Source organism: Pelmatolapia mariae, linkage group LG2 (assembly GCF_036321145.2).
Source record: "Pelmatolapia mariae isolate MD_Pm_ZW linkage group LG2, Pm_UMD_F_2, whole genome shotgun sequence".
NCBI lineage: Eukaryota > Metazoa > Chordata > Actinopteri > Cichliformes > Cichlidae > Pelmatolapia > Pelmatolapia mariae.
In genome coordinates, this window is record NC_086228.1 from 14805449 (window position 1) to 14825274 (window position 19826).

The 19826-nt window shown below is 38.4% G+C and overlaps 1 protein-coding gene across 1 annotated transcript; it reads right to left on the reverse strand.

Moving 5' to 3' along the window:
• Positions 1–252: 252 nt before the first annotated feature.
• lbx2 (ladybird homeobox 2) lies at positions 253–1838 on the reverse strand. Its single transcript, XM_063485215.1, has 2 exons — positions 1514–1838; positions 253–716 (listed from the first exon to the last, which is right to left on the reverse strand). Exons 1-2 carry the CDS (start codon positions 1836–1838, stop codon positions 253–255), a joined length of 789 nt encoding a protein of 262 aa, XP_063341285.1.
• Positions 1839–19826: the final 17988 nt, after the last annotated feature.

Here is a 19826-nt window from a genome sequence, read left to right on the forward strand (position 1 = left end):
AGAATAGCAGGGATTCCTCAGATTTTTTGTGGTGAAACTTAAATGACAGACCCGGAAGGCTTTACAAGTTCCAATAATAAATTAACATGACGAGGAAAAGAAAAATGGGGGAGGAAAAACTTTCCCGAAATGTTTATATATGTGTGTATTCTCCTCTTGTCAATATCCGTGCAAAAGTTTGGCAAGAAAAATGTCCCCTTTTGATATTTTGTTGTTGTTGCTGCTTATGAAAATCACAGACCCCCCTGACTGTCAATCGTCCACCTCGATTTCCTCGTCATCCTCCGAGAATTCATCCGTGGTTTGGTCTCTTGACGAGGAGGGGGACTGTGGGAAGGCCCGGTGTCCTTGAGAAGTCGGGGAGATACTGGGCGATCTGGCCCCGGGGCCCCCACTCTGGGGGTCCTCAATGTTGTCCATGGTGACAAGCTTCTGCAGGGTCTGTGGGGTGATTTTCTTGAGCGACTCGACATCTGCTTTCATCTCCTCCAGATCCCTCTTGAGTTTAGCTCTGCGATTCTGAAACCAGGTGATGACCTGCGCGTTGGAGAGTCCCAACTGCTGCGCGATTTGGTCACGGTCGGCCGGAGAAAGGTACTTCTGGTACAAAAACCTCTTCTCCAGTTCGTAAATCTGGTGGTTCGTGAAGGCTGTCCGCGACTTTCTCCTCTTCTTAGACGTCTGCCTCTGTCCAAAAGCATTTAGATGCTCACGACCTTGGATGAGTGGGAGAAGAAAAACAAGAGGGATGAAATAGCCGCAAGAGTCACTTACCCTCAAACTCCAACAGCAACAGAGGGCAGTGCAGAACAGGCCTGACCACGCTCTGCAGGCTTGCTTTTGATATTTTCCTTGTAGCAAACTATTTATCACCCTTAATTTCTAATGAGGACATTTAAATTTTACCCTGCAGAATCAAGGTAACCACTGATGCGATCATTTTGGAGTGGTTTAAATACTGTGTAAAAAAGTAAATTTGCACTGGAAAGCAGAATAACCTTTCAATTCCCACCATATCATTAGCCAAGCAAAAAATAAGTGAGTTGACTAAGAATGGCTATGCTTACGTATTTCTGCTGCAGGCCTACATCAGGAATCAGGATGTAAAATAGCGTCAGTTGTAAAAAATAAAAAAAAAATAATAAAAAAAATCTGTTTATTTAATCCAACGCAGCACTGCATGCAGCAGGCCATAGTGGGTATTTGATGTTTTGACAACACACACGAGCATATTCAAAAGATTACCCACTTACATCAGTTTATGTATGATAAGCACGCATATTTGCATGCGTAAATGTTCCGTGTCCTTTTCATTATCTTGAATTCTACACGCATTCCCATACAGCTGTCCTAGCATGTCTGTATTAAAAAGTCAAAACAAACCCAGCTAGCAGTGACCTTAGTTCTGAATCCCGCATTTACTGTACTGTACCGCATTGTTCCCCTTAATAACTAGTTTGAATGCTTATCCTGCCTTCCCGAAAATTCAGAATTGGGTCAAGAAAGTTTTTACCTTCCGCTGCCTGGATAACGCTGACTTCCAGACCCTTAAACGTTTTGCTGGCCAGCTCCTCCAGCGCGCACAGCGGCGAGGACGGAGTGGTGATCCCGTTCCTCGCTGAGTTGGAGCCCGTCACTTTCTCAAGCACTCTGGGCGGACAGATACTGGCGACCGACTTCTTCACGGAGGGTTTGTTAAGGATATCCTCAATACTGAAAGGCGTTAACGGTTTGTTGGAGTTGGCCGGCGGCGGCAGCTGGTCCAAGGGAGCCCGCCTCCTCTCCTCGCCGCCGGACTGCAACACAGAACCTGCTTTCATGTCTTTACTGGAGGTCATCGCAGTCCCGAAGAAGTGCTGCTTTCAGGAAAGTTGATTATTTCATTCAAATGGCAGATTTAAGCGTCCACAAGTTTACCTCTGGTGCTCTCGTAGACCTCCACAATATTTTGAAACGAATGCTGCAACTTAGCTCGTGTAAGAGCCTTCCTCCAAAATAACCATGCTTCGGGCGTAGTTGTAAAGGCAGCCGGACTATATTCCCTTCAGAGAGTCCCAGTTCCTCTGCCAAGTTCCATGTAGATCTTTTGGAAGTAACCGGCTGGAGGGGGTGAAACCCTGCAAGGCAAGAAAGCTTTCACAGGCAGAGAGAAAAAGAAAGCGACTGCTAACGAGTTATTGTTGATTGGGCGAAGTTCAATTAGAGAAACACTACACTACTTGCTGACCCGCTGCTGCGTCTTAAAGGGCCGGACCATAATAACTAATTGGACGTGGGGAATAGGAGGAGTCTGTTGCTGCCGAGGAGAAAGATGCCCTGAAATGTTTATGCATCTGTTTCCCTCTGCTGGAGTATTCTCCTAAAAAAGGGAGAGTTAATAGCCATTAGAATAGAGCCACCAGCATTTCTGCATTATTGAAAAGTCTGGAGGAAGACAGAACCAGCAACAATCTCTTCCCGTCATGTGAATTTAGTCGTTCTGTCACTTTTGTGCGTAATTACGCATATAACGTTTTGCGTAATGTGTTATACAGACGCCTTGTTGGACTGAAATTTGAGTTAAAAATAGATGCAATGAGCACATTGAGGGAGTCGGTTATGGGATATATTAAAATACAACAGAACCACGATATAATATTTTTTGGATATTTATTTTTATTTTATTCATTATTTTTAACCACAGGAAATAAGGAATCTCAGAGTAAATATTGGTGACCACAAGTCATTATATTTTAAAAATAAATTTAAAAATACTAATGTGCTGAAGTCTCTGGGGAAAACACGTCTGCTACAAAATCTTTTCATTTTGTGGACAGATTCGAGGATGAAAGAACAGAGAAAGTCGGCTTCATTTCTGGACTCTATGTTGTTTATTCGGTTTTGTCGATTAAGTTCTTTTGTTTCTCTTTGGTAATGCCACACGTGCTCCGGTATTTCCCTGCAGGTAAAACCCCGAGTTCCAGTGTAATTTAATGCTGTACCGTGAAACAAGCGAATAATAAAGGTGACGCCGTGCTGTGGCTCAGAGTCTGAGGACGGAGAATGTGAATTTCACTGAAGGAGGCTTAGGATGTAAAGAGAGAAAAGAGAGAGAAAGGAGGACGCGTTGGACGCATGGGAGAGCAGCAGGTACGTCTGATCAGAGGGACACACCTTGTTTTATTTAAGGTTCGGTGGTCTTTGTCACGATTTGGATGATATATTCGTTTAGATGAATTACATGAGACCTGTCGGCTGAATTAAATTAGCATTTTTCAGATATTAAGATACAGAATTGTGTATCTTACATTAAAACTATACCACCTTGAATCAAGCGCAACTTTAATGGGCATTTCTTTATGCAAAACGCAACAAAAGCTTCTCATGATAAATAAACAATGCAGACCATATTTTAGCAGTTGTATTAGAATTCGAGCACCACCTGCTGAAAGCGGCCGGGGGCTGAATATTACAAACGCTGGAGAAACATTTTTACAATACAGTCATATTTTTGTGACCCCACTGGGTAAAGCCTGCCGCCCAGGAAGCCACTGCGGAGAATCTTGTGCCAACAGGAGCATATGGTGACATTGGTTTAGGGACAGAGCTATAAAACAGCAGGAAATTCTATTATCTGCCTTGGAGGTCCACCCTTTGTGACTGCTTTGAATACATATTTCTCCATAACGAGCAGGAGTTGGTGGGGATAAATTCAGTTAGGGAATTTGGACAGAAATGTGCACGGTTTTGGAGAAAGTGCTGGTACCTGAAAAGATATTAATATCATAAAGAAGGCGATTTAACCTGACACTTCAGACTTGAATTCAAAATTAGGTTGAAATTTAAGGAAGTTAGAAGCTAACCTTGTTTTATTTTGCTGTGCAAAAAAGAAAAAGAAAAAAAGGTTTGATTTTATAGAAATGGACGAGTACTTTTAAATATATGTTTTGTCTTAGCAAAACTCTCTTTACATTTTTAATATTCAAAATCATTTAAAAACATCTGGGCATTGTATCATATTTATTAGTCCTATCATCTATCAAACAGAGTTATAAAAGGGGCAAAAAATCCTCTACTTGAGGTGTAGTTATATGCTCTTCACAAAGATGGACCTCCTCTGAGCTCCGCTCAGATCCGGACTTCTGTACATGATAAACCTTAAATTGGGTTTAAGCCTAAATAACCCTGAGACCTTTCTACTATTGGTTCAGTTGGCTTTCAGTTCTCAAGTGAAGTTGGTCCGAAACATATTCCCCTTCTTTGGCTTATTTTAAACGTTAATTAGAAGCAGAACAGCTGACACCATCAATCATCAGCTCTTGAGGGATTTAATTGGATGATTCGCTTCGATTTTTGCCTCCTAGGTTATCGCTCTCCAAAATATTGCGCGTTAAATGCTTTAAAAATTCATTTAAGAAGCTTCTTTTTGTGAGGAGCTGTTAATTGAATGGCAGTACTGCGTCACATTTCGTTTTTTCTTCTTATCTTTAGGAATCACAGATCTACTATCAGAAGGGCCAAGCGTGTTTGTGTCACCCATTAACTCGATCAATTCAAAGCAGTGTGAGAACTCCCTCCCGGTAAAGGCCAACCTTTCTGCCATTAATCACCAAATTAATTCACTGCGGTCCAGGGCGAGTATCAGGGGATGCAATTCAGGCTCCACTGGAGACTCAAAGAAGGCGATGACAAATGCAACAACTGCAAAAATAATAGCGACAATGTAATTTGTTACAGTGCTGTAACGCGTTACCGACAGTCTTTTCTCCCCTTGCAAGAGGCCGTGCATCTTCAGCGCTGCGACTCAGGTGTTTCACAAAAGGAATGAAAAAAAGTCTCGAAGCAAAGGATAAATATGAATGCACTTCTTTCGATTTCGAAAACGCTGTTAATTATGGAGTAAAGCACATTTTGCTCATTCTAGAATTAAATAATAAATATTTACAGGAAAAACTAATTTTGAAGTAGATATTCATGTTTAACCTGCACAGGTTCCATAGACACGTTTGTTTCTTTATTGCATTCTAATTAAAATATTTTTAAAATAAAAATTTATTATCGTTAAGTTAATTTTGTTAACTATCAAACTAATAATTTTTAAAACGATTTATGCCCACCCCACTAATCCACAAAAATGTTATAAAATACCTTTTTATTGTTGATAAAAATAACAACTTAGTTTAATGTCACTATAAACACTATAAACACAGAACCAAACAGACACCTCAAACCCATTCTGATATTTTTAAGGTCACTGTCGATAACTGCGGTAAATCTGTCCCTTGAAGAAATTAAAATAGTAATAATTTCTATTTGCAAAGGCCGTGGAGGCTTTAATGCTGTCGTAAAGAGGCAGCTCTTACAGCGCAGCATGTCGTCCTGTATTATGAAACAAAACAGCTGTAAACGCCTCTCAGTATAACATGATACAGGAGAAGGCTGCTCGGGGCGCTGTGGGTGTGTTTGTTTCCATTCTTAACTGGACTGTTTCCACTGTAAAACACACTGTGCGGCTGACTGAAAAGCCTGATGAAGGCGCGTGTTGATTAGGCTCCACGTTACGTCGGTGTGATACCAAATTAAGTGGATCATGTGTGGCACCTTTTATAGATTCAGTTTTCTCCCACCCACAGCAATACTAATAGCTTCTGGTCAGAAAGGAAAACATCTTCTTTGCCTGTTTTAAACGATGCGTGAGCAGAATGCAAAATAATAAAAACACCAATGCAGATGGATAATGATGAATTATTATTTGGGGACCATAAATTTGACTAAAAGAAAAGAAAGTTAGAAATTATTTTTTATTTTAATTATTAGTTTTTACGTATTTTTATTTGCGTAGTGGCGGTGGTGTCGTGCACCTGCCTCGCTCTCGCCCAAAACATCAAGTATCAGGCCAACTCGTGGGTGACGGTGTTGTTATGGTGTCAGTGTAGGAGTGTCTTCTTTCTAAGCTGTCCTTGAACGCACCGTTACAGTCTGACAACTCAATCGGCAGCGGAGACGCACAGGTGTTCACCTTCACAGCAGCTTCACTCTGTTTGGAAGTGACGCGTCCTTTTGCGCTGTGACGTTGTCAGTTCTCATTGGTCAGCAGTCTCAATCCAAGACTATACATTAAAGCTTTTATCCTAAGGGTTGTGTCTTAATATATTATTTTGAAAGCTGTTGGTTGTATTTCTGAAGAGAGACATTGGAACAATAACTGGTGACAGAGCAGTTTTGACTCTTATGATTAGAATCAGTCTGCAGGTAACAGTTTGTACACAATGAAGCACCCACTGCTGGCAGATTTTAGATCATTGTATTGGTTTCATGACTTCTTTGCTAGCTTTAAACATTTTCAACAGTAATTTTGCTTCAAACTTTTTGATATTATTGCCTTAAACTTCTCCTACTTATGCCACCTGGCAAAGATGATGAAAATAATTACTGTTTTCATCATCATTTATTCAATTTTCTTTTTTTCACGATTTGCTTTTGAAATATTAAAAAATAATTTAATATGCTCATTATAATTCCCCAAAACAACATTTCCAAATTCTTGTTTTGACCAGAACTTAGTACCTGTCCAAGTAGAAAATGTTTGCCCCTTTTTCTTCAAAAGTAGTTGAAGTATGCAATAAATGTGATGAATTATAATGGGAACAACTTCTGAATTGTCAGGTGGCCCAGACGCCAAGCTCAGGTAGAATAAAATTAAAACATCCTTTTAAATTAAACATAATAAATTCCAGTAATCTCTAACTGGTAACATTAATGGGTAATAACTGAGTCTCAGACAGCGTGAACAAGATACTGCTGTTATTGCAATGATTGATGAAGAGATCACAGTCCTCACACCATGAACATAAAACACCTGCTTCCATCATAGATGGATTAAGTGATTGAAGTGAGTTTCTGCTGAGCATGTTGTGTTGATCTACCATCAACAAGCCATCTCCTGTGACTGTTATGCATTATATGGTAGCATCACTGACATTCCCTGCAGGGCTGCTGAGATTTTCAAATAAACATAAGCATTTCCAAGCTCTCCAACACATTTAAACACAAAGCTACTCCATGGCCTGAGCCCCCCCCTCTCCGCCCCCAACCCTCTCATGGGAGTTGACTGTGGTCGTCCAAGTTGCTCTCTAATGGCCCACTGGGGCCCATTTAAGATCATAAAGAAGGATGACAAGAAGCTTCAGGCAGGATTACAGCATTACGGGTGAATGTTTGTCCTGTTTGACTAGCTTCATTACTGTGTAATTAGCCTGCTGACTGGAAGTACAGAGCATGCAATCTGATATGAAACATGAGATTTACATTGTTGATGTTTTGATATGTCGCCCACGGATGAGCAATTAGAATTGCCAGTGACACAAACTATATTACTATTATTATTATACTTATGATTATTGCAGTTTTAATAGTGTCAAATGTGGGTTTACATTTATATATGAAAGCTGCTTATTCTCATTAATTGTTCATGTTTATTGCAGAATTTTTAAATCACACTTATACAAATATTACTTTTACAGTTTTGTTCAGAAAATCTTGCATTTAAGCATATTACAACCAGCAATCTATTTTTAACGTAATCTGAAAATGTTTTCCAGGAAATTATCAGATAAAAGTTACTGGATATGTTGTAGAGTAATTCAGTATTTTGTCAACACACATACACACACTCACATAGTTCACGTGGCCAGATCTATTTATAGACGGTGATGGGATTCTGCCACTCAGTTGCTCTGTGATCAGGAGCGACCACAGCATGAACGCTAAACAAGCCAAGAGGATAACAGAGTTAAGACCTTCATAACCTTTGGTATACAGGACAGTTTAAACTGCAGTTTGGCACCATGCAAAAAAAGGGAAAATCACATACGTTCTTAACAAAATCAGCTCAGAATTGCATCAGTCATTGAACTTGCTGTCATTAAAACCTCTTCATGCTTGCTATAAATTTTCCTCATGATGATTTATGACCTCTCTTCTGGGCAGCTGGGTAAGATGACTCTAATTTGACAATTGCTTCATTGCAACCTACAGCATTTTATTTGAGAGTAACAATTTAATATTCTTTGTTTATTTTAAATTATGCATACATTTTGCAAAAGTAAGACTAACAGCATATTTCAGTTAATGTGAGAATTTAAAATTATTTTTAAATTTTTTTTATTTGTTTTCAAAATTAAGAGTAGCTCATTAAAACATGATTAAAAACACACACAAACAGAAAAAAAACTGTGAATCCAGAACTGCCAGAATTCCAGTATTGATTACTAACAAAGTGCTATCTGACCCTGATTTAAAAGACTGTCATGGACACAATCTGACTTAACCAATAACACATAAACACTTGTAGTTTCCATGCCATTGCAGAATACACAGAGTAATCATTCACAGTGCAGGCTACAAAAAAATAAGTGAACTCTTAAACGCTGTAACTTTAGCAGTAACAACCTACATAAGGCATTTCCTGTAGCTGTTCAAAATATTTTCCCAACACCGAGGGAACGTTGCAGGATCATTTGTTCAGCAGACATTTTTCAGTATTATCAATATTTGTGGGATGTCTTGATTAAACAGCCCTCTTGAGGTCATCCCGCAGCATCGGGTTAAGGTCAGGACTGACTGGGACATTTCTAAAGCACGTTTTTGTGTGTGTGTGTGTGTGTGTGTTTTCAGCAACTCTGTTCTTGATTTACTTGGTTATTCTCATGATGCATCAGCCAGCCAGGGCTGCCATGATGTTTTTAATTCATTGTTCACTGCCGCAAAGTGTCAAGACCTCAATGTATCAGAGCAAGTGCTAACATTTATTATGCTTCACAGCTGAAATGTGACTTTGGGATAGGTGTGCAGTTTTTTTTAAATATTTATTTATTTTTATTTTCCTGCAAACATAATGTCATGCATTTTTACATACTTTCTCTCTCGCTGTCTGTGTTTGTGTGTTTCAACAGGTTTCTTTCCAATACCACCATTTTTATTCAGTGTTTTCCTTAGTGGACATACAATATGGATAGTTTAATAAATTGCAGAGCTATCTGTAGATGTTTTCTTGTTACACTTTGGGGGATTTTAACCCCTATTTAGAATTGTGTTAGGTATATTCTTTGAAGATTGGCCTCTCTGAGGGAGAGTAGCAATCTCGAATTTCGCAAACTTCTAGACAATGTGTCCTTTTGTGGTTAGCACATCGAGATCTTCAGAAGTGCATCTGTAGTCTTTTCCAGATTTCTGCATGTCTACAATGCCTCTTTAAAGGTTGTGTGAATGTTGTTTTGATCAAAGCATTCTGAATTTATTTATGTAATGCCAAATCACAACAACAGTCACCTCAAGGCACTTTACACTGTAAGGTAAATTCCCTAAAACAATACAGTGAAAACCCAACTATCAAAGAGACCCTTTGAGCAAGCAATTGGTGACAGTGGGAAGGAACAACTCCACTTTAGCAGGAAAAAACCTCCAGCAGAACGAGGCTGAGGGAGAAGCAGAAATGTGCCGCAATTGGTTGGAGGTCACGACATGGCATGGGTCACATTATCCATGCTGTCTTCAGAAGAACAGAGTTTGTATGTCTTTGTATGGACGGGCAGTATACAACCCACACTTCTAATTTCATCTTCTTAATTGGACATAGTTTCAGAAGAGGTTTTTTTTTTAGAATAAAACTGTATGTATGCTGTTAATTAATTCAGAATGTTGTTGTCTATAATTGTCACTCAGGTGAAGGTCAGACCACATTTCCAAGGTAATCAAAGCAGAAATCCAAGTATTGTCCTAAGCCTCTTCCTGTAACTGACATTCAGTAGCAACAAGAATAACAGACATGCATACATGTTCATGTTTTTCTCAGTATTTTGTATCTGTAGGTTTTGTAATTACCTGTTCAATTACAGAAGTGAAATATGGCACTGACATTTCATTTGCATCTGCACAGGCCACAAAACAAAATGTGTGTTTTAGCATAATGACACTCATTATTAGTCCATTAGTTCCATCGTTTTAGTTGTTAAATGGACCAAGAAAATGGTTTGTTTTTCTGTAGCTCATGAACACGACTGACAGTTAAGCAATGAACAAGCAACAAATGATCATACAGTGTGTGCCTGTGTTTTTTTCCCTTTCCTTTTTTTTGGCCTTGAACTTTTGTATTCCATTATGAAAGAAAAAAACCCAAAACAAAACATGGCATCCAGGACTCTGAAGGCCTATCTTCTCATGTCACTGTACATATCTTGGCAAATGAAGACAAATACTTGTGTGAGTACACCAAGTTCCAGGGGAACCTTCGGCAAATTAATCACTTGCAATTCTATCCATGTCCACTTGGGCGCCTGGCGGGTCCCTGATGCAGCGCCCAGTGTGTAATGAGGGGCACATCGTCCAGTGCTCTTTACAAGCCAGAGTTGCTCCTCAAAACAAGAAAAAAATAAATGAATAAGTGACGCCACCTCTCTGGAGGGGCGTCATTTTCTCAAGATGGCGTGGCGCCTCGACCTCCAAGATCACCCCTTTACCCCACCACCAAGTCTTCCTCTCCCTCCTCACATGAGGATTTCATTAAGTGGTGAGCTACAAACCCCCCCACCCACCCACCCACCCCCAATACACTTCACTCCATCACCACTGCCACCCCTTCTCCCCCTCCTTTGCTCTCTCCAGCGCCACTTTGCTCCCAAACCAAATGAGGAAATAGCTCGTCTGGTCGCTGACAGACCTCGAGTTTGGCCGTAAAGATAAATGACCCAAAGTATTAAAGTTTAACACGTTGACAAAACCCACCTGATCTGTGGGATTAATGCAACAAAAAATCCAACTGTGGAAAAAAGAGGAGAGGATGGAAGGGGCTGGGAGGGGTGACAAGGACTCACAAGAGAGTAATAGCTGGGCACTGGGAAGGTCAAACAATATTTAGGATAAGTACATATCCAGTGCTGAGAGGGAAACTTTGTAGAGACATGCGCTGTGTCTCAAGTTTCTGTGCATTAGGTTTTGGGAAGTAAAGTGATTCCACAAAAAGTAAAAATGTGCACAACAGGTACAACGTGCACATTTAAGACTTATGATACTTAATTGGATTGCATGAAAAACACAATGAGTGCTTTCACTTAAAACCACATTAATAATCTGACGCCATCCGGAGCAGAGACTGTTGTATCTGAACCTAAAAAAAAAAAAATGCAAGGGTTAGAAGAAAGTTGAATATGCTTGCTGAAAAAAAAGTTATCAGTCAGAACTCTGATCTGATATTCTATAAGTATTATTTTTACATTTGTTTTCACATATTTCAATGTTGAAGGTCTTTTCTTGAACATACATGCAAAAACAAAAACGTGTTTTTCTGGATCATCCTGTGTCATGTCAAATACTGTACATGTGAGTAGTTGTTACTTCCATTGATTTTCTACTTTAATGAGAATAAACAATTTGAATGTGAAATGGATCCAAAGATAGTAATTATACTGGTGGCAAGAAACACTGGATAAAGGGAGCTATAATCCAAAACCATCAATCAGTATTGGCCTACAAAACCACAGTATCTGGGATTTACCAGTGATTCTTGAAGTCACTGTTGTATCAGTTTACAGATGAAGGCTTTCAAACTTCCAGAGTACCCGATTGTCCAGCTATTTGGATATATATATATATATATATATATATATATATATATATATATATATATATATATATATATATATATATATATATATATAATTTGGCTTCTAATCAGAATGTGAGATCATTTCTAGTGTACATGATAAATATGAATGCGGTCCCAGCCACATCATCAATCGTCTCATTAGACTGAGTTTGTGTTATCCTATGTTTAAAATTAAGGTTAAAGGTGAAACAGCTTATTTACACATACAGTATCAATATTCAGATGCCAGGGATATGATGGGAAGTGTTCAGAAACTAAAGATTTCTGGTATTAAAATAGTGTTGGTGGACATTCTCAAATAAAATACAGTAGGTGGAGTGAATTTGAAGTAAATTAAATTCCTCTCTACATCAAATTATATTCGTATCTACATCAAAAACACCCAGTTGTGTTAATAGCAGCATGCTTTTACCTTTCAACATTGCCTCATTGCATGAATAAGGCAAAGTCCAGTACTTTTTCCTCACTGGTTTTCTTTTGCACACTTTGTTGTGTACTTAAATAAAGCTTTGGCATGTTGTGTTGTCATTGATGGTCTGAGAAAAATATATAAATATATAAATGTAGAACAAAAAGTCAGTACAACCTTTGTTTGCTGATTCACTTCTTATATCATACATTTCCCTACTTGTAAAATCATATCCTATACAATATGATGTATTTGAAGTGCAGTTGCAGTGATTTAAAAAGCACACAACACCAGGTTGTAATTCATTTTCTGATCTCAGATTAGACTTACACGAGAGGGCAACATGTGTAAAAGATGTTCTTTTTTCTTACATTTCATGTTTGCTTTACCTACCTGGAGAACCACGGGGATTAAGATACTGCCAAAGGGTAATCTGACTGCCAGAAACTTTAGTCCTTTAAAAGACAAATGTATAGCCTCAATTCCTGTGATTAAGACCTAATGTGAAATATGAATTGTCTTGATGCAAAAACTACCTCTCACACAGCAAGATAAAACAAACTCTGAGAATTATTAGCAAGCACGTTGTTGTCTGGCTCAATTGTGATGCGCTTCATAGAATCATGAATGTGTCCAGATAAGTGAATTATAAGCTATTAAAATGTACTGAGGAGCACCACTGGAACATGCCTGGATGTTTCCAGCCAGCTGTTAAATCATTATTATTGCTTCCTATTTTTCATAGAAGGTTTAAATTGAAGCTGCTTCTCTTGGAAGACATTCCTTTTATTCCCCGAGATATTTAAATCATGATAATGTATAAGAAGTTGAAAAGCAAACCCAACGACTAAGTGATAAAACCTGTCTTTAGTTAGAGCTATGCTGACATCAGCCACTCTGGGGAAAGCCTCAGCTCTACAGCTCACTGGAGCTCCTGTACTGATAATGACTAATTACTATGGTTAATGGAAAAATGCAGCACAGTAACAAAAGTAAATAAATAAGTTAAAAAAACAAATACAAAAAACTGTTGGATATTATAATGATTTGAGAGAAAAGTTGATCCCTTTTAGATCTTTTAATGAATATTAAACAAAACTAAGCTTCACAACAAATCATACATAAGCAGAGTTTATCTCTTTATAAGCTTATTGGTGTGGTTCTCCACAACGGTCCCAGATTCTCATGTGGCCACTTGGGAAAATTAATTGTCCATTGCTGTTGAAGTCTAAAATCACTGATTTTAAACGCTTTAGTGCTTTTCCATAATTTTTGTTTCATAGAACTCTTTGGCTTACGTTATTCCTGAAGCTGAGGTATTGTAATGGACAGGAAAACAGGAAAAATAGCAACAGGCAAAAAAAATGTTGGGAAGGATAAATATTAAGGGAGTGAAAACTCTAAGCGAGGTCTTGGCCCAATCTGTGCCATAATTTACTCTGTCAGAGATGTTCATAAATATTAAGAAAAGGGCTCACAGTCACTTGCAAACTATGAGAAATGAATACATGGAAAGAAAAAAGAACAGTCTCACATCTGTGCTTCAGTTCTCTTTTCAAAAGCACAACCAAGATTGGTTTAACTCTGAAAAGCTAAACCATTGTCTGGTATATTTTAGGGAATGAGGAAAAATTTCAGCACCAATCAGCGTGTGAATCACAATCTCACACCCAACATGAACAGCTGAAGCTATAGTTTAGTTTGACTTTTAAATAACAATTTACAATAAGAAACAATACATTTTCACATAGAGTTTCAGGCTTGAAGTCTTAAGTGTTTTCAGCATGACCTTCAGCCAAAAGTTCACTCACCTCCTCATTCCCCCAACACTGTCTGTCTGAACGAATACAAATTGTAGGTAGACAGAAATGCATGCATTCACCCTCCCACTCACACCCAGTCATTTCCTCTATGATTTTATTTCCTGCAGTAGAGCCATTTTAATAAATTTCTCTGCTTTATTTTATGTCTGTTATTAAAGTCTTACCACATTTTCCATGTTGTCACTGTCGTCACCTTGAGTCTTATGCCCTACAGGATAACTGATTCCATTAGCTTTGTGGTTGTTGCAGGCTCTTTTTGACTCACTTCATAAAACGATTTGGTTTTGGGTAGTTTTTTCTGATTAACAATTCCCGATTACTGTACAGTTAACCAACTAAAAACAAATTAAACATCTCTCACATACACCTGATATCTATGGTAAACATTTCCAAATACAATTTCTTCCTTTTTTCAAATATTTTTAGTACAACAGATTAAATATTTCTTGTGAGGAAGAGGAGGATGAGCAGCTCCAAGATCAGCAAAAGAAACGCAACTTTATTGTGAATCTGAATCCAGTAGAGAAGCCAGGTGGAAAGAAGAGTAAGCTCCGAAATTGTTATCAGCCCTTATCTTCTTGTTAAAAAGGGGGTCAGACCGCCACTACCTGCCTTTGGAATGATACTGCCCTTAAACAATGAGTAGATAATTAAAAATAAAGCAATATAACTGAGGTTTATTCTATTGTTATTTTGCTTTTTTTTTACGTTAACGAGTAATGTGCTAAGAAATCTCAGTAATTATTATGCTTACACAAAGGTGTCCAGATGTAGATGCATGTGTCTCAAATGAAAACCTGTGATGGGATTTGGCTTCTAAACTTTAGTTTGACCTGTGATTTATGGCCGGTGTGATCTGCCTTAGAATGTTTCACCCCTAAGAGATGTTTATAAGCCACATGTGGGCTGTGTATTACCGATAACTTTTTGCCTTTTAAATGCAGTATATGCTGTATCACAATACAAATTGCAATTGTGATGAAGTCATCAAACCTTACTTCAGTTTTAGTATTTTAAACAGTAGTTTAGGCAGTATTTTTCTGTTCAAATTTGCAAATGTAAAATACTGCCTGTAAACATTTACTTATATAAAATTCATAAATCAGTTTTCTACATGTTATAGAGTCAAGGCAAATATATTTAAGAGATGGAAGAGATGGAAATACGTATCCTCAAATTTCGTTTTGCAAATGATGCTTTTAAATACATGTGATGGGATCTCTGTGTTTAAGTGAGATATTTCATTGCTCATTTTCCAAAGTACTTCGTATCAACTTCCAAAAAAGGCTTATCTTGTAATTTCCTTAGGTGTATTTAGACCTGCACTTACAGGCTGCACATTTATGACTAGCTCGCCTTAAAATTGTTAGTGTCAATCATGAATAGGACCTTAGAAAGGTTTGTAGACCCCAAAATTTTAATCTGCATTTTCCATAGAATCTCCTTGCCTTAAAAAAGAAAAGGAAACAACAACGACAAAAACCCCCCAAAACACTTTAACACATCAGTCAACTTGGTGTCCCATTTTTTCTTCCAGAGAATCGACAGTCTGTGTGCAGCAGCCATGACACACCCCTCAGTGACCACATCCGCCATAAGCAGCCAGAAATGAAGCGATATGGAGATTATCGGGACAAAAAGCCTCCCAGCTTGTCACGGGATGCAGAGCGTATTGTACATCCACATGTATTGAACACAAACCTGTCACCGTCTGTGACAGCCCCATTCATCACACACAAAGCCAATCCTGTCAGCAGCACAATGCCTGCTATCTGTCCCTCCTCCCTTCTAAGTGACAGCATTGAAATGAACATTAGGACACCCGGGTATATATTGAAATGATTTGTTTTCCCACCTCCCACTGAAGCCAATTTCCAGAGGCTAATAAACCTGGGAATTATTTTATCTCAGAGAAAGCATTTTTTTTTCCCTCTCTGAAACATTATGAGATCCATGGGTGGCTGTCAGCGAAGATGAACAGTCTGTTATCTTAGATTTGCCCAATAGTTAGTATTTCTAGCATATTGAGTAGGCAAGGACTTAAACTAAATGTTATCTGAGTTACTGTAAAAGCTAATAGGCAGATTCAAAGAAAGGGGTTACTACTCACATGAACCCAAAGCAAAAGGCAATAAGAAATACTGAAGAACAATTATACTTTTGTGAGAATATATTTGGCTCCTCAAAGATGATTTGGCATGTAAATAATATATATATTAGACATTTAATGGAAAAAAGCAGCACTGGCTGGCTGGATAACAAAATAGGTTGATACTATTTATCTTTCCCCCTTTTTTTATATATAATACGAATATCTTCAGCGAGTCAAACTCACTCTAGGAAACAAAAGGAGATTTTTTTTCTTATACAGTGTGTAACACTGAAAAGTCTTACAGTAATTCCTGCTGCTCAAGCTACAAATGAGCCTCAGCTCAAATGCTGTAGTCTGTTTTTGCAGAGAAAATAGTTGGGCATTTTTTTTATGATTACTGGCACAGTTTTACCAACCAAGACCAGTTATCACGTACATATAAGTTCATCAGCATTAACTATAAAATCCAAAGCTGTTGTTTAAGCAGCCAGACAAAACTTATGAGTGAGGTGTTAGGGTTAGGGTTAGTTATACATCTGAAATTATAGATCGTTTCAACACATTCAAACACTCAAATCACATACCTACATGTGGCTAGTGGTTATTCTTATCACATTTCAAGTTTCAGTGTGTAAGTTAGTGCTTCAGAATACTAAACTTGCAACAGAGGAAGAGTATAAAAGTGCACAAAAGTATACATTAGGATGGAAGAGTGGGAGGCAGTGGCATAAATTACGGTGCTTTCACCCCAGTACATGTGTTCAGGTACTTAAAGACTATTATTTTTGCTGTTTTGAATGAATGTTTGGTTAGGTTAAGCCATCAAAACTCCTTTTTTAAAGAAGATCTAGAAGCCCCTCTTCCAGAGACGATACAAACATTTCAGATGCTGCAAAGGATTCACTTGCAGGACTATGATGATTAAGTGACACTAAAGCGGTACCTGCTCTAGTAAAATGTGACACCGTGTGGTTATGATCAAGTATCCACAAAGTTTTTTTCTATCCACCAAGATGAATTCTGCCCTGCTCTAAGAAATCTTGGTTGAGCTGAAACTCCCATCTCCAGTCTGTGCAGGAGCAACGCAATCAATCTATAGTAAGTCTTTGAAATTTAACACGAGCTCGTCTGTGTGCCTGTGCCGATATGCGAGCTGTTTTCTCGTGTGTAGGGCTCATATAGGTTTGTGTGTCTCCTGAGTCAGCAGAGTTTCCATAATTACCCATGATCCAAAGGCAGAGGGGTTTTGCAGTCCTGACAGAAGGAGCATCATTTCCCGAGTGTTCCCAGAGACTGCAGACTGCAATAACACCACTCAACAGCCCTATCAAGATGATCCACATCACATTTTCACACAATTGTGCACCTAACCTATTTATGCTGTAAACAACAGCAGAAAGCTAATAAAACAAACCATTGCTGTGTGTGGATGTAATCTGATGAAGCGCCTTCTTAAATAATCTCTCTTGTACTGTACGCAATATTGGGTAAAGAAACATTGGTCCCAATATATCTGTGATGAACATAATGAGACTTTTCAATAACAAATTCATAAAGAATGTATGAATTCAGGCAGAACTTGGGCCATTGCAGTCGACACTGCCTGCCAGAGTGTTCAGTTCACTTTGTGTCACTGTCCTCTGAAGCTGAAATTGTCCAGAATTTCTTAACACCAGCCTTATCGATGGTGACTCCCAAACTGCATCAGATCGACTGATTTGACATCTTACTGACATTTGAACATCAGACATTATTTGTCTTGAAGCTGTCACACCCACTGGGAACTGACAGATACTGAAGGCATCTTTGCTGAGTGGCATTTCATGGGATAATGTCTGGCCATAGATTGTTATTGCTTATATTCTGGTATGTGTAGATATCAAAATAACCTCGTTTTCATCTGTTTCTTATATGGTTTAGGTTTTGAACTGCTTACAAAAGCTCATCAGATTTTGGTCATATACTGGGGACACTTACTCTTGAGTAAAATAAAAGTACAGACAATATGGCATTAGTTTTTGTACAACCTATACCACAGTAGAGGTATGGACTGTATATGTATTGTGTGTGTCTGCTCTGTGTTATTCTCATCTGAGCTCAACCACGATATCATTAATTTCAAAGGTTTACAGCCAGTATTTCATTAAGAAAGTGAATAAAACCATAAGTTAGAAAATATTTAGGAAATCGGAAGAATATGGAAGTTGAAAATGAGCAAGAAGCTTATTATTTCTGGTTTTTACATTTTTTAAATGAATTTCTGAGTACGCCATCTATCTAATTGCTAGTTATAATTGGCAGCAGGATGGCAGCAGGATGATAGCAGGCTGACGGTTTTTTATCACTATTTTATCCATATCCTGACAGTGGTTGGAGATGTTTGAAACAATCGCTTCAAAGTCAACAAGATTTCACGTTCATCACCAGTGTAGTGATATATTGCACATCATTTGTTACTTTTGTTTTATTAATGAAAAGTATGAAAAGTCATTTGTTACGCTAATCATTACATTACTTTCTTGTTACTCCGTAGAAAGGCCAGAAATGCATGTGTCATAATTACCGGGTGACAATATACACACATTAACAGAAATCTCTATCCTAATGAGGACAAACATGCAAGCCAACAACACAAAGCCAAGATAAAAACCAGCCCAAAGTGACTTCAAAGTGACTCCCACAATGATCTCTGGCTGCTGGGTTGGAATTAGGGGTGGGTTTTGATTATCGATTTATCGATTAAAATCAATTCCAGCTTGGATAACGTGATATTGATTCATTAAAATCCTGAATCGATTTTTTTAATATAAATTTATTTTGCCCGAAATGCCAGAATCTCCGGTTAAACCTCACAAAATTTCAACAACCACCAAACAGCTAAAACAGTAAATGAGAGCAGGTACACGTGGTCGGGGCTGAAAGCTGACAGCTCACTGATTCTCATGTTTCGGCGGGTCCGCGCTTTGTGTTTACGCCCTTTTTGCGCTCGATTCTGAAGCTGTAGGTTTTATCTCACTCCGAACAATATTGACTGAACCAGCAGCAAAAGAAGATCCAAACTACGCTTCACATAAACATCGTCATGATTCATGAATTCCCTCTTACTTTTGCTGTATTGCTTCCACCACGATAAAATCACACTTCATGCACAGCTCTCTCTCGCTCTCTCTCTCTCTCTCTCTCAGTATACTTCAAGAACAGTTTCCCGTCTAAAAATCTGTTTTCTTCATTATTCGCTTGCGCACAAGTTTACCGTTGTTTACAGCGCTGTCGGCCGCTGTTTTTTTCCTTTTACTTACTTCCGAAAAGAAAGCCTCATTTCTGCTGTTCAATACTGAACAAATTTAAACTTTTTAAAATTATGCAAAATTGCAAAACGCTTAGCTGTGTCTCTAATAAAACCTCTGTAACTTTGCTCTGCTTCACTTCAGTAGCATCAGGTAATGGTCATATGCTGATGCTTACTCCTTTGATAAAGTCTTGCAAGTGTCAGCTTTCTTTTCATGAATATAAAAATATGGAAATGTACTGATGGATGATCTGAATTATAATATTTCGGACTGTCTGAGGCAAAATTTCCCGGATTCAGTTAGAATCGAATCGAATCGTGGATCGAATCGATTCTAGAAATCAGTGATGATACCCAGCCCTAGTTGGAATCAGCATGCACTTGACTTTAACCATTCTGGACTCTTGGCTAGCTGTACGTTAGCATGCTATCAGTCTAGATGCCTGCAAAGAGCTGAAATTGTGTTAGCAGTATGATGCAGTTGTTTCTGTCCTGGGGAAGTTTGCAGTTTGCCATTGTGTTCTTGTCCTTTTGAGCAATAAAAATAAATGTAATGTCTATATCTAAGCTGT

Coding starts and splice junctions, on each gene's coding strand:
- lbx2 (XM_063485215.1), bottom strand. CDS start 1,838: ATGACCTCCAGTAAAGACATGAAAGCAGGTTCTGTGTTGCAGTCCGGC. Junction 717..1,513: donor CGTTATCCAGGCAGCGGAAG/GTAAAAACTTTC, acceptor CACTCATCCAAG/GTCGTGAGCATCTAAATGCT.